General features: G+C 33.6%; 1 protein-coding gene across 5 annotated transcripts; it reads right to left on the bottom strand.

The window, feature by feature from the left end:
• Positions 1-1,152: 1,152 nt before the first annotated feature.
• LOC110787502 (protein DA1-related 1) lies at positions 1,153-10,009 on the bottom strand. Of its 5 annotated transcripts, none has more exons than XM_021992131.2 (11): positions 9,748-10,009; positions 8,595-8,801; positions 7,781-7,892; positions 6,907-7,102; positions 5,860-5,980; positions 5,646-5,729; positions 4,548-4,667; positions 3,855-4,067; positions 3,697-3,759; positions 3,222-3,340; positions 1,153-1,682 (listed from the first exon to the last, which is right to left on the bottom strand). In XM_021992131.2, the coding sequence occupies exons 2-11, from the start codon at positions 8,709-8,711 to the stop codon at positions 1,265-1,267; spliced, it is 1,563 nt and encodes a 520-aa protein (XP_021847823.1). In that variant the 5' UTR covers positions 8,712-8,801; positions 9,748-10,009; the 3' UTR covers positions 1,153-1,264. The 5 variants fall into 5 exon arrangements, with proteins under 5 accessions (XP_021847823.1, XP_021847824.1, XP_056697044.1 ...); XM_021992132.2 differs by having other exon boundaries at positions 9,837-9,999; XM_056841066.1 differs by lacking the exon at positions 9,748-10,009 and adding an exon at positions 9,470-9,562.
• Between the last annotated feature and the right edge of the window lie 3,289 nt (positions 10,010-13,298).

Raw genomic sequence — 13,298 nt, 5'->3', positions numbered from 1 at the left:
TCAATCAACCTCACAGGTGTTCCTCTCAAACTTTGCTCAAGCTCAGGATCTCAAGCATATCAAACATAATGGTATATAAATCCCTATTTATATACCCCAACTTCCTAACCCTAGCCCTAGTATTAGGAAACACAATATTACTAGAATATTACAATTTAGGAAAAACCAATATACTAATCTATCCCTAAAATACAACTCGTAAAATAGGAATACAATAACATAATATATCTCCTAAATAAATATCTAGTAATATATCATAACTGAAACTCATTGCCATATTGGATTTAATATTAACAGCACGGCTCCTTCAAGGGCACGAAGTTAAGTGGATCGGGCCTTAACTTTATTTTTTGGAATATGCACGATAAGGCACGTCACGATCCGATCCGACACCACAAAACACACTAAATTTAGTAAAATTAGACTTAAGAACAACGGCCTAGCCTAATCCGACACGACAAAACACACTAAATAGTAATATTAGACTTCGGCACAACAGCCCGGCCCAACACGAGGGACCCTGAGCTTGGGCCGAGCCTGAACCATATTTTTGAAATTTTCAGGCCGGTCTGAAACAAGCAGCTTGGCACGAGACAGGCTCATTCAAGTCTACACCTCTGCACCCGGCCCGGCCCACAACCCTTGGTCTTAACTCTTAACTATTAGGCCAATACATTTTTGGAGAAACTTAGTCACCCAAATAATAACGTAAGACACCAACGTAGACGTTTAACGAGTAGAGAAAGACTAAAAAAGTACGAATAATCAAGCTTTTTCTTTTATATGAACAAGTTAAATAAGCATATTACAAATGGGAGGGTTGAATGATTCAAACCTAACATACACAAGACCTCGATCGTAACCACTAAATCAAGACCTCATTAGTAGAAACGTTTAAGATACATTTAATCAAGTACTTTCAATTAAACGTGTCTATCAGCCTTTGCTGCTGGTAAAGACAAATTCCTTACAAAAAACTACCAGTAAAAGATAAAAAGATACAAGTTTTTTAATATTAAAAAATATGGATGTCTTCTTTTTTTCCCTAGTTCAGTAATACATGCTTTTTTCAGATTTTATACATGCAGTTTCAAATTTTATACACCAAAATAATCAGAAAATATACAGAGTATGTGGTACTCAAAAACCATGTAGAAGAAATGCTGTACTGAATTCCTATAACCTGTCAATCCTCCAATACATTTTCAGTATTCATATGTATATCAAAAAAATTACACTTTGGTAAAAAAAAGTGTCTTTCTTTTTAACAAGGGAATGTCCCTGTTAATCGTATATGATCAAGAGTTCGCTTCAAACCATACTTGCTAACCGCTTGGTTACCTATCCTGAACCCGTCTCCATAAGCAGGCGAACCATCAGACTCGATTTGGTGTTTGAAAAAATCACCAAGTTTCCTTTCAAATTGTGACCTTTTACCTTTCTTTGAAGAATTACTGTTAGAAGAAGAAGATGAAGATCCGGGTTCTGAATTAGAGGAAGAAGATGAAGATGCACCACTATTACTACTATTTCCAGAACCTGCTATGATTTCAGATTCTAGCCACATATGAGCTAATACTTGGCATATTCCTTCTTCAACTTCGGGTTTTAGGTTGGGGTAACCGTTGAGGCGTAACCATGCGTGCATCATTTCGTGTGCAAGTATGGATCCTGTTAGAAGCCTTTAATCAAGGGGGATTATAAGAAAATGAAAGTTAGTAACTTGAAATTTGTAGCATATTTCAACTTAGTGCTTAAATGTCACTAAATTGTAGGATACATTTGATTTAGAGGGCTACCCATAACCATCCTTCTTGATGTTTACATCTCAAACATGCCACGAAATAGATTTTTGTTAAAGCTGTCATTAAGGGCGATATGGATAAGTTAACGTTCAGTTCTGTTCACCTTATTTCCACTTATTTCAAGAAAACTAGGGTCTATTATGTTCACCTTATTTCCTCTTATTTGAGGAAAAACAAGTTCAGATAAGTTAGGTTAAGTTCAGCTGTTCAGATAAGATAATTCAGGAAAAATAAGGGTTGACCAAGTATAATTTATAACTAAAATAAGTTTTGATAAGTTCAGTTAAGTTCAAATAAGATGAGTTCAGGAAAAATAAATAAAAATCAGGTGAATAGAACACACCTTAAGTTCAGTGTACAATTTATAACTAAAATAAGTTTTGATAAGCTTTTAGTTCAGATAAGTCCAACTTAGTTTAAAAAAAATAAGTGAAAATCAGGTGAATAGAACGCACCCAATGCTTTACTAAATTCAGAAAAAGACCTACGTATTTTCCATCAAAAAAGAAAATAAAAGGCCTATTATTTTTTTCTTTTAGGGTGGCCTAAAATAGAAATATGACCTATATATTCAAGGACAAAGGTAGTAACCCTTCATCAGAATTATTATCGCTTTCTTCTTTTTCAACAATTAGATTTCATTCGTTAAGAATTGGGTGATGCCTCAGACTGTAAGTGGAGACATGGCTTTTACAATCTGTGATTCTGATTTCCTCCCAAGTAAGGTCTGCTAACTTCAAGAATGCAATTCCCATTAACAAATGTAAATTAGATGTGAAGTTTTAGCATAATAAAGGTGACATCTTTACTACGCTGCTAATTAACCTAATTTTCTCTTACCTTTTTTAAGGGCTAATTAACTATATACTTGCTTAAACAGTTAACTTTTTTTTTAAAAGTTTGCACACCGGTTCCCTGGAGCTTAGCTCCGACAAGAGTTTGTGGTGGGTGAGTCTCCCAACAAGAGTTTTTTGCATACGCCGTCATATAAAGTTGGCTCAAGTGGTAAGCAGCTAACTAAATTGAGTGTAACCTTGCGAACATCTAATGTTGGCACCAAATGCTATCAAAATATAGCTTATATTTACCGAATGGAACCTTAGATTTCAAGATGTCAAACTGCTACTGTTGGCCAACTGCTAACTACTACGTACTAATTACCAAATAAGACCAGAGTGATCATTTGAACTTTGAAGTTGCATTTCCTAAGAAATAAAAGACTAGAAAATCAATTGATAAAAACATAGGGAGCACAACTGTCTGCAAATTCAACTCCCCCAGATGAAAAAGAATAGCTTGCAAACAACTAAGCGCACAATTCCTGGTAAATTTTCGGACAAATGACCCCTAAGATTAACTTAGTCGGTAAATATTATGTGATAGATTAGTTAATTAGACAATAGATGAATAACATACCTGGGAAGGCCATAAAGAATCAGAATAGCTGTGACTTCACAACGACGGACCAGCCTATATGGCTCAGTTATCATGTCCATAATCCGATGCCCTCCTCCGATCTTTGGCCTCTTCAATATCTGGTTTTCCATTGACACATTAACTTAAAGGACCAATAATCACATATCATATATACTTCCTAATTTCCTATGTTCTTATTTACATGACACAAGTATTTATGCACGATTTCAAACATTAATGTCTTCAATTATGTATATGAAAAAATTATAAAAGGTTGATATTTTAAAAATATTTATTAGACGAATCTAACATGACCCCACACGACTATGGTTTCTCTCAAGTATAAGTCACAAAAGGAAGTCAAAGGAGCTTGTGTAAATAGTATCCAAAATTCAATTGTGTCATGTAAATAAAAATGGAGGAAGTACGTAGTATCAGTCATGCATGGAAAAACACCCATCTTAACGTATCTTACCGTTCGCACTGTCTGTTCTTCTGAGAGGCAAAGTCCTCTGGTCTCCGGCATGTGATGATGACCCTAATAGAAGAAGAAAAAAAAGAGATGAAAGTAAGAAAAATCACAAGAACATCAAAAAAACTTAGGATCATTTGTAGCATATGTTTTTTTTTTACTTGTTTTTCTCCTTCCATAGCCTCGTTGAGTGCTTGCCTCTCCACTAAGAGTAAGGGTACTTGCTGCTCCACTTTCATGTTCAACCCTTCATAAAATTCACGAATCTCTATATAAAGAGGTTGGCATTCATTAGTATCCATAATAGCCGAGTCTAGGCACTCCAAACACAGCTTACGACCGTCATCAAGTCCCAGGTATTCAGTGTCTTTAGGCTGCATAAATGTTGAAAGTTTCAGATTACCAGACATACCAAAGTAAAATGTATTGAAGTTTTTATTTATAATGTGGAGGCTGAGACTCGTAAAGACGGTTGTGGGCCGTCCCGAGGCCCGATTCGACCCAGCACGAAAAAAGCACGGCCCGACACGAGCACGAAGTCGTGGACCGGGCATGGGGCGCATTTTTTAGAAAAAGCACGACAAGGCACGGCTCGACCCGACACGACACGACACGACACGACAAAGTACGCTAAATTTAGTAAAATTAGGCATTTAGGCGTATGCACGACGACGCCCGGCCCGGTCAGCAGCCCGTAGGCCTGGGCCCTGTTTTGAACTTTTCGGCACGGCAGCACGATGTAGAGTGGGCCCTAGACGTTTAGGCCCATGGCCCGAAACTCGACCCGGCCCACAGCCATCTTTACAACTCTTTCTTTATCATCCTAGATATTCGAACAGTTTGTTTCAACTTACCTCCATTCTTTCACAGCTACAACATCTTGGAGTCCTATCATATTCATGAGAAGGACAGTACTTTTGCATCCAGAAAGGATGTGCTCTATACTCAATAAGCCCGGCTGCATTTGTTGGAATCTGTTCAAAAACAAAGGTGAGAAGCAAGTAGGTAGAAGGTAAAAGTTTACAATGGCAAAATTATGCAGGTTTCAAGCCTTGGTAACGAAATACAACCTCCGTTTCTAAATAGTTGCACCATTTTTTACTTTCATATTTGTCAACGCATAACTTTGACCATATATTTGTAATTCCGTACTTCCTCTATTTTTTTACTTGCACCATTTTCCTTTTACGGAGTTGCATATTAGTTGCCTCATTTCCTTTTATGGTATGTTTTCACATGCTTTTGGTGTGTTCACACACTAAATACCAACTTTAACTTACTTACATTTCACATTTACCATTTTTACCTAACATTTTCCCTCTCTTTTGCTTGTTATCATATGGTCAATTTTGATATTTACAATTTCTCTCTGTTCAACCCAAATGGGCAAGTATTAGTAAAAAATATAAAATGTCGATATATTTTAAAATATCCATTAAGATAAATCCAACAACAATTTACATAATAATATCAGTAAGGGTCAGATTTAAGCTACGTTTGCCATACCATACCAATCCCTTAACAACTACTCTCTCTATCTCTTTTTATGTTAACATGCACTATATTTGTCTCTTTCAAAAATATGCCAATAACCCTAATTTTGGTAGGTTTTTCTGTGTCCTGTCCTTGGAGACAACTCAAAACCAAAACATGCCATTCTCCCAAAAAGTATACAAAAAAGAAACAGAGAGAGTCAAATTTAAGAGAAGACAAAATTTTACAAGGAATAATTGAACTCTGATAAACAGTCATTAATTACAGTGAAATATGATACTATCCCAAACCACCACAGTGAAGCAACATGGCAACACAACTAAAGGGAAAAGTCAATATCTGTTACTTTTTTGAACTGCGGTAGACAAACTTAGAGGCATAAAGTAGCAGTGAATTTTGATACTTCAATTTAGCAGGATAACAATCACACTGGTAAAGGAATGTTTTCTGTTACTTACAAAGTTTTGGCAGACGTCACACCTTGGATGATGCTGCTCCTTGTAGCAAGTTTTATGAAATGGTCGATTCCGAGACATAGAAAACTGATGAAGGAAAAATCAGATGAGCACACAACATAGTAAGTTTAAAAAAATTCGGGTTATTCACATAAATTGAGAGGAAGAAAAAGGCACATGCATCTTTTTTTTTAAAGTGAATTATGGCATCTCTAACCTCATAATCAGATATTGGCTCATTGCATGCTTGGCAACGGAAGCATTCTGGGTGCCAAAACCCGCCCATACAACTTAAATATCGTCCATGACCAATCTCACCACCACAACCAGAACAAGTCCTGCCCGCAAAACACAATTCCATTTCAGATTTACCACGGTCCACAATGCCTTGGAACAGTTGGAAGAAAAACAGATACCAAAACAATTCAATTTTATATACACTTTTAATCCTTTAAACTATGTTTCCATCGTGAATGAGACCAAAAATTCTTAGGAGGATTCTTGGGACTATTTTTAGTCAGACTACACAATATTTGTAACAGATTTCCTACAATAGCAGATTCAGCAAAATGCACTAAAGAAATGTTTCTTGCAATAGATTTCTCTGAATGGGCATTTTATGCGTGAAAGGAACAGCTAACCCAAAAGGGAACACAGAAGACCAACCCTGAGAATGACATACATGTATAGCAAGAACTCAAGAAGCATCTTAAATACATCTTGCACTAATGCTTTGTTCTGTTCGGCTTATTTTGACTTATTTCAGACAAAATAAGTTCAGATAAGTTCAGATAATATAAGTTACTTCTTTTCAGAATTTTTTACACACAAATAAGTTTTTTTTCAGACAAAATAAGCTCGGATAAGTTCAACTAAATTCTGTTAAGTTTAGAGAAGTTCAAATAATATAAATTCAGACAAAATAAGTTGAATAGAACGGAGCCTAAGAGTCCACAAGCACACAAAAGACATAGAAGTAAAATCTGGTGTCAATATTAACTCCTTCCACCGATATGTTTAACAAATAAATCATATCTAGTTCCTTTTAGACACAAGCAGCAGCGCAAGGTTTTTCTTTTCTCACAAATTCATGGGTATGGGTTCATATAAGATGCCAACATACTTTTATAACAACTACTCCGTACTAAAATTCAATAAAAACGCCGATCACCAACGAGTATACAGGGTCTACGTATTGATGATTATTTTCAAAAAAAAAATTGAGAAACTGTTGTGACGAAACTGATAAGTTCTGATAAAAGACCTGTATCCATAAGAAAAGAAAGGATAAGGCTGCGACATATTTCCACGATCAGGCTGCGATATATTTCCACGATCATATTGAGGAGGAGGCGGTCTGGGAGGAGTTTGTGGTGGTGTTTGAGCTGGGGACTCCATATTTAAACTCTCTTGAAGAGCCTTGGCAAGTAGTTCATCTTGCTCCAATAGACTATCATGATCTGGTAGACAATTCACGAAAGATTCTTTAGCTTTTCATGACAAAAACTAGCATTAAAGATTACCAAATATTGCCGAGCCTGTTTTAAACTCCTATTACACTGAATATATGATTAGCTGGAGTTTTCTATCAAGCAGAAATGAAGATGTTCGCATTTGGTACTTAAAAGCATCCATCCAAGAAAAAGTCTAGTTTTTCAGTGTAAAATGATTTTCATGTAAAACAATTTACAACGGAAAACACAATTCCAAAATTAGTTTTCCGTTGTTTGGTTCCAAGTATGAAAAATGATGAAACGAAAGGAAAATGAAAGGGAAAGCAAGCAGGTAGTGAGAGGAGTGTACAAGAGAGATAAGGAAAAGGAAGGAAAACAGTTTTCCCTTCATTTTGAAGGGGAAATGGTTTTCCTTCATTGGGAGAGCAATTTTACTCATAGAGAAAATGGTTTTACACTCCTTTACAAACCATACAATGTAAAATTGAAAATCGAGGGAAAATGTTTTACGCCCTACCAAACGGAACCTAATTGATGTATATGAAATGCCATAAAATCCATGGGTAGGCAAAATCTAAAGCACCCTCGTGTGATTTAAACTAATATATATCATATCTACCACAAGGAAATTAAATCATGTCTTCTGAAAAAGATACTGGTTTTGCAACTAAACATCCAACTTACCAATCACCTTTTTGCCTTTCTGATCTTTTTCCTGTCTTCTTTCCTCTTCCTCTGCAAGGGAAAGTGCAATTGCACGATCAATATCTTCATTCCCGTAATCTGACCATGCATCCTGCACATAATGACCGCCTTAGAGAAAAATATTACACCAATAGATGACCACCAAGACTAAAAATATTACACCGGTAAATAAAATGCAACTTGAAAATTTCCAACTCAACTCTAGTTCTCCTCCGCCTCCATTCATAGTAAGGGTCATTAAAACGTGAATTTCTCATGAAATTGTTCATTCTAAGCTATATCTTGAAGACTTGAACATGAAAACCCTTTAATATGAGGCAAAGAGAGGAAAACTAGGTATAACCTTTCATAATTGAAACAGAAAAAATGCTACAATTTCCTCATCAGATTCTTTTGTTCTAAAGTACAGGAATAAAGTAAAAATGTGAAATTCGCAAGCAAAAGCAAGAGAATGTCAAGACTAAAAATGTTACACCGATATAGAAAATGCAACTTGAAAATTTCCAACTCACTCTAGTCCTCCTCCACCTCCATTCAATTTTATTTTATTTTGACACCACCACCTCCATTCATAGTAAAGGTAACTAAAACGTGAATTTCTCATGAAATTGTTCATTCTATCTTGAAGACTTGAATATGAGGCAAAGAGAGTAAAACTAGGTATAGCCACAGAATCTCAAGATTGCAACAGAAAAATGCAACGATTTCCTCATCAGATTCTTTTGTTCTAAAGTACAGGAATAAAGTAAAAATGTGAAATTCGCAAGAGAATGTCAAGGATTGCAGAAATTACCCCGGAAGTGGTGGGACCGTCCCAAATTGAATCCTCTCCATATCTTCCATGATGTTGCCCTTCTGAAACTCTATGGCTATTGCTGGAACCTCCGAAAATCTTACTCAGCCAACCCATAATGGAAGAATTTCTCTCTCTTTATGGGCTGGCAGAATCAATGAGAACTTGAGAAGCACTACACTCAGCTGTTTATTGCCATTTTACAATCTGCCCATTATCATACATGCTTTGAAAATTACATATTGAAAAACATAATCCCAATTATCATTGCAAAATGTGAATGCCAAATACCAAGAATCCAAGATATTGTAAACCAAAACAAACATCGAAATGACTAGATTACTCAGCAACTGCGCAAATTGATAGGAACTAAGTTACATAATAAGGTTCAAAACATCAAATTTGGAAATTGATCAGTGATTCAATTATTGTAGCAAAATGTAAGTGCCAAATACCAAGAATCCAAGATATTATAAACCTAAAAAAACGTCGAAATGACTAAATTACTCAGCAATAGCCCAAATGGGAAGGAACTAAATTACATAGTAAGGTTCAAAACATCAAATTTGGAAATTGATCAGTGATTCAATTATCATAGCAAAATGTTAGTGCCAAATACCAAGAATCCAAGATATTAAAGACCAGAACAAATATCAAAAAGACTAAATTACTCGGCAACAGCGCAAATGGGTAGGAACTAAGTTACATAATAAGGTTCAAAACATCAAATTTGGAAATTGATCAATAATCCAATGAAATGAATCGAAAATTCGAGCTGATAATACCAAATTAGAAACACGTCAAAATCAACAACAACAACAAAACAAAATTACCAAAATTGGATAAAAATTGTATTTCAAATTCATGGTTACCACCTCAACTCAATAATTCCTTACAAGAATCCAAACTTGTAAGAACAATTAACAATAACAAACCTAATATTTACCAAAATTGATTTATAAATAAATACATGCTTATCTTCAACAAAAATAAGAACTGCAAAAGTGCCCACTAAAATTGGAGTAAAAAACAAAACAAGAACAATTCTTAATTATATTCTAGTTATAAAGTGCAAAAGCATCCAATAAATCAACCAATGAATAAGTAAAGTTGTAAACTTTTGATCATATAAGTATCAGAAATTATCACTCACCAACAAAAAAAATTGAAGGTAGATCAAGATTCCCAGAATAAACCCAGATCAAAAAATTAAAAAAAATGAAGAATAATTTATGGGAGAACCTTAATTACTTGCTTTACTTTCTTTCCTTCTTTGCTTTCGTAATTTTGTATTGACAATTCAAAAGCAAGGCAAATGTTTTTGGAAAAAAAATACGATTTTGAGAGGGGGTTTGAGGAGGGAGTCGACAAAAAAGTTGGAAGAAAATTCCAGGCAGTTGAGGGAGGAGAGAGAAAGAGTGTGAACGTTGATGGGGCCCAGCAAATTTTATGCATATTATGGGAAGTATTATTATTATAATTTCATTATTAAATAAAAAGTATGAAATATAAGTACACACAGAGTTGGTGGAGATGGTTGGATAAGTTATAAATGGAGAATTCGTAAAAAAAATTATAAACGAAGAAGAAGATATATCATGCACACAATACATGCTATGAATCTATGATGCTATCAATCTTAATCGCTAGGTTGAAACATTTTTGATTAAAAATAATATCGGTGTTTTGTACTTGTTGATTTTTTATTTATTTATTTTTGTTTAATACGATCGATTAATTGCCCTATTAGGCTAAAAATCCCATCAAGGTAGCGAGCTAGACACATTGAGAGTGGAGAAAACTGTAAGGGAATCCTTTTTTAAAGTACTCCCGATGGTGATCGACCGACCCCTCAACCTTTTGGTTGGAAGTGAAATATTTTCCACTAGGTCAAAACATTGCTTATTAAAAATGCGGCGCAGCAAGTGAACTTCCACATAGGTCACCTCTCATTTCTAGTACTCCGTACTATTTTTGCCTAAACACACTTATTTGTGGAGTTCTGATGAGATCCAGTGTATTAGTGTTGATGATCGTACATTTTTTACTTACTAATGCTCCTATTATATGGTACTCCACTTCAAAATTCCAAATGATGCAAGAAATACTAAAATCATAAAGGAAAATATATATCGCTTTACGTGGATTTGTAGATATCTCATATAATTCCATCAATGGAACTTCTTTTATACATTTTCTATTTTTATTCATTTTCCTGTTAGTACAACAACAGCAAAGCAAAACGATCCATGGCCACTTTTATTCATACACAGGTACATACTCGGTGTTATTTTTTAAAGGAATATAATAGTGCAAAACTAAATAACTCGGACCTCGTGAATTAAAGGTTACACTTTCTACTATCTTAATTAGTTATAATGTATGTTAAAGAAAAATAAACTTAAAAAAAAGAGGTTAATTACTTAACTCATCAATAAAAAGGCATAGACATCTACAAGAGAAATACTACTCCGTATTAATTATTAAATATACATCACAAGTCAAATCAAATCAAATTTATTTTCAGCAAAACTACAATCGTTATACCTTGAACATCCTCCATTTCTTAATCCATCTTTTATTGTTTTTGTTTTTTTGGGGTATATATCTAATTAGTTTTGTAGCTAACTTATTTTGTTGGTTTGCCCATGTGAATAATAAATTGGACATAATTGGATTTTCGTTACTTTAGGATCCTAGTTGACTTCAGCATCTTTTTATACAAAATTTAGTTGATTGGATTTGCACGCCTTAATTAAGCTCAATTTTCGAGCTTTTTTTTCTGCATGTTTGCAAATTAAATTAAGGTGAAGTAATATTCTTTTTTCCAGAATGTTGGCTCAAACAGCAATTAATTCTCCAATTGTTTTTTATTTTTATTATTTTTTTTATTATTTTTCTATTTCCTTATTCCCTTTTTCCTAAATAAAATAGGTGGCAAATGGGCTAAACGCCTCTCTCTTGGAGGCTCGTTGGAAATCTTGGGCTAAGACTGACCCCAAGAGTTATGTTAACTGATATGTAGCAAATAAATTTGGGATGGCAAATAAATATAATCCGACCCAACACGACTTAAAAGCCATTTGGGCAAATTTATTGTACATCGGGAAAAGGGTTATATGAATGACAGATCTTCTTGATGGTCGGGGTGGGTCCGTCTCACCGGGCAAAAAATTTCGTAGTGTGTTCTTAGTTTTGTTCCCCCCTAAAATTTTAATATAATTGTCTAACTTACATACTTCATACTATATTGCCTAATTCTTCTACTGGTGTCCCTCGTAAAATGGTTTAAAATCTGTCACTACTTACATGGTTATTTGGTTACTTTTACAATAGATTTTGCATGCATCTAAGATAACTTTTATCCATTTTTTGGTAACTTAAAACATGTTTTGATTAAAAAAAAAATTATATTATGAATTAATTTTTGATGGGAAAACATTTTAAGGTTTACAAGGGTGATTTTGAATGAATAATATCTATTGAAAAGAACAACAATTAATCACTAATAAATAAATAAGTTTTAACATTTTATGGGGTAATTTTAAGGCATTTTAATACGAAGTGCGGAGTGTAACTTTAAATCCGCATCACGATATATATTTGTACACCGGGTGGTCCTGGTGTAACTAAGCATTTGGGTTACATTTATACATTGTGAGTCATTTTGAAGGGATAGCTTTTATTAAAAAGAAATTTTTCATCACTAAAAAAATATATAATCTATACTAATATATTAAAAGGCGTTTGTATATAAGAAAATATACAATGCCACGTGGCGCCCTCCTTTTTCAATTTGACACATGTCATTACGTGTCATCCAATATTATTCAAAAACTAGATTTTAGCCCGTGCGATGCACGGATTCTATTAAATTGTTATGTTTAAATAAAACTCTGTATATACAAATTTTATATTCTTTGTGTTAGATTAGATTAGTTTTTTATTTTGCATTGAATTTCATTTTAGATTTTTTTTTTATAATTATGAGAGTGTTTGTTTTTGGATGAAATTGTATATGCGTAATATTAATAATTAATTAATAAAATTATCTACGTGACACTTAATTATTTTTCTACGTGGCACTCGACTTTTTTAATTCAAAATTAATTTTGAAATCTTATTTTTCATTGGCCGAAACCATTAGTTTTCCTACGCGGCGCTCTAATATTGGATTAATGTTTGTTTTTAAATTGAATTTTATTTATTTTATTTTAGATTAGTGTTTGATTTTGGATGAATTTTATTTTTGATTTATTTTTTAATTATCAGAGTATTTCATTTTAGATGGAGTTGTATATATTAGTAATTAATTCATTAAAATATCTACATGGCACCTTATTAATTATATACGTGGCAATCGATTTTTTTAATTCAAAAATAAATTAGAAATCTTATTTTTCATTGGCCGGAACCATTAGTAATCCTACATGGCGCTCTAATAATTCACCAAATATGCCTATTGGATTAATTTTTGATTTTGAATTGAATTTTATTTATTTTATTTTAGATTAGTGGTTTGATTTGGATGAATTTTATTTTAGATTTATTTTTTAATTATTATAGTATTTGATTTTAGATGGAGTTGTATATATTAGTAATTAATTAATTAAATATCTACGTGGCACCTAATTAATTATCTACGTGGCAATCAATTTTTTTAATTCAAAAATAAATTAGAAATCTTATTTTTCATTGGCCGAA

Source organism: Spinacia oleracea, chromosome 3 (assembly GCF_020520425.1).
Source record: "Spinacia oleracea cultivar Varoflay chromosome 3, BTI_SOV_V1, whole genome shotgun sequence".
NCBI classification, from domain to species: domain Eukaryota; kingdom Viridiplantae; phylum Streptophyta; class Magnoliopsida; order Caryophyllales; family Amaranthaceae; genus Spinacia; species Spinacia oleracea.
Note: the sequence above shows the minus strand (reverse complement) of the source record. Positions and strands in the feature narration are given on the sequence as shown.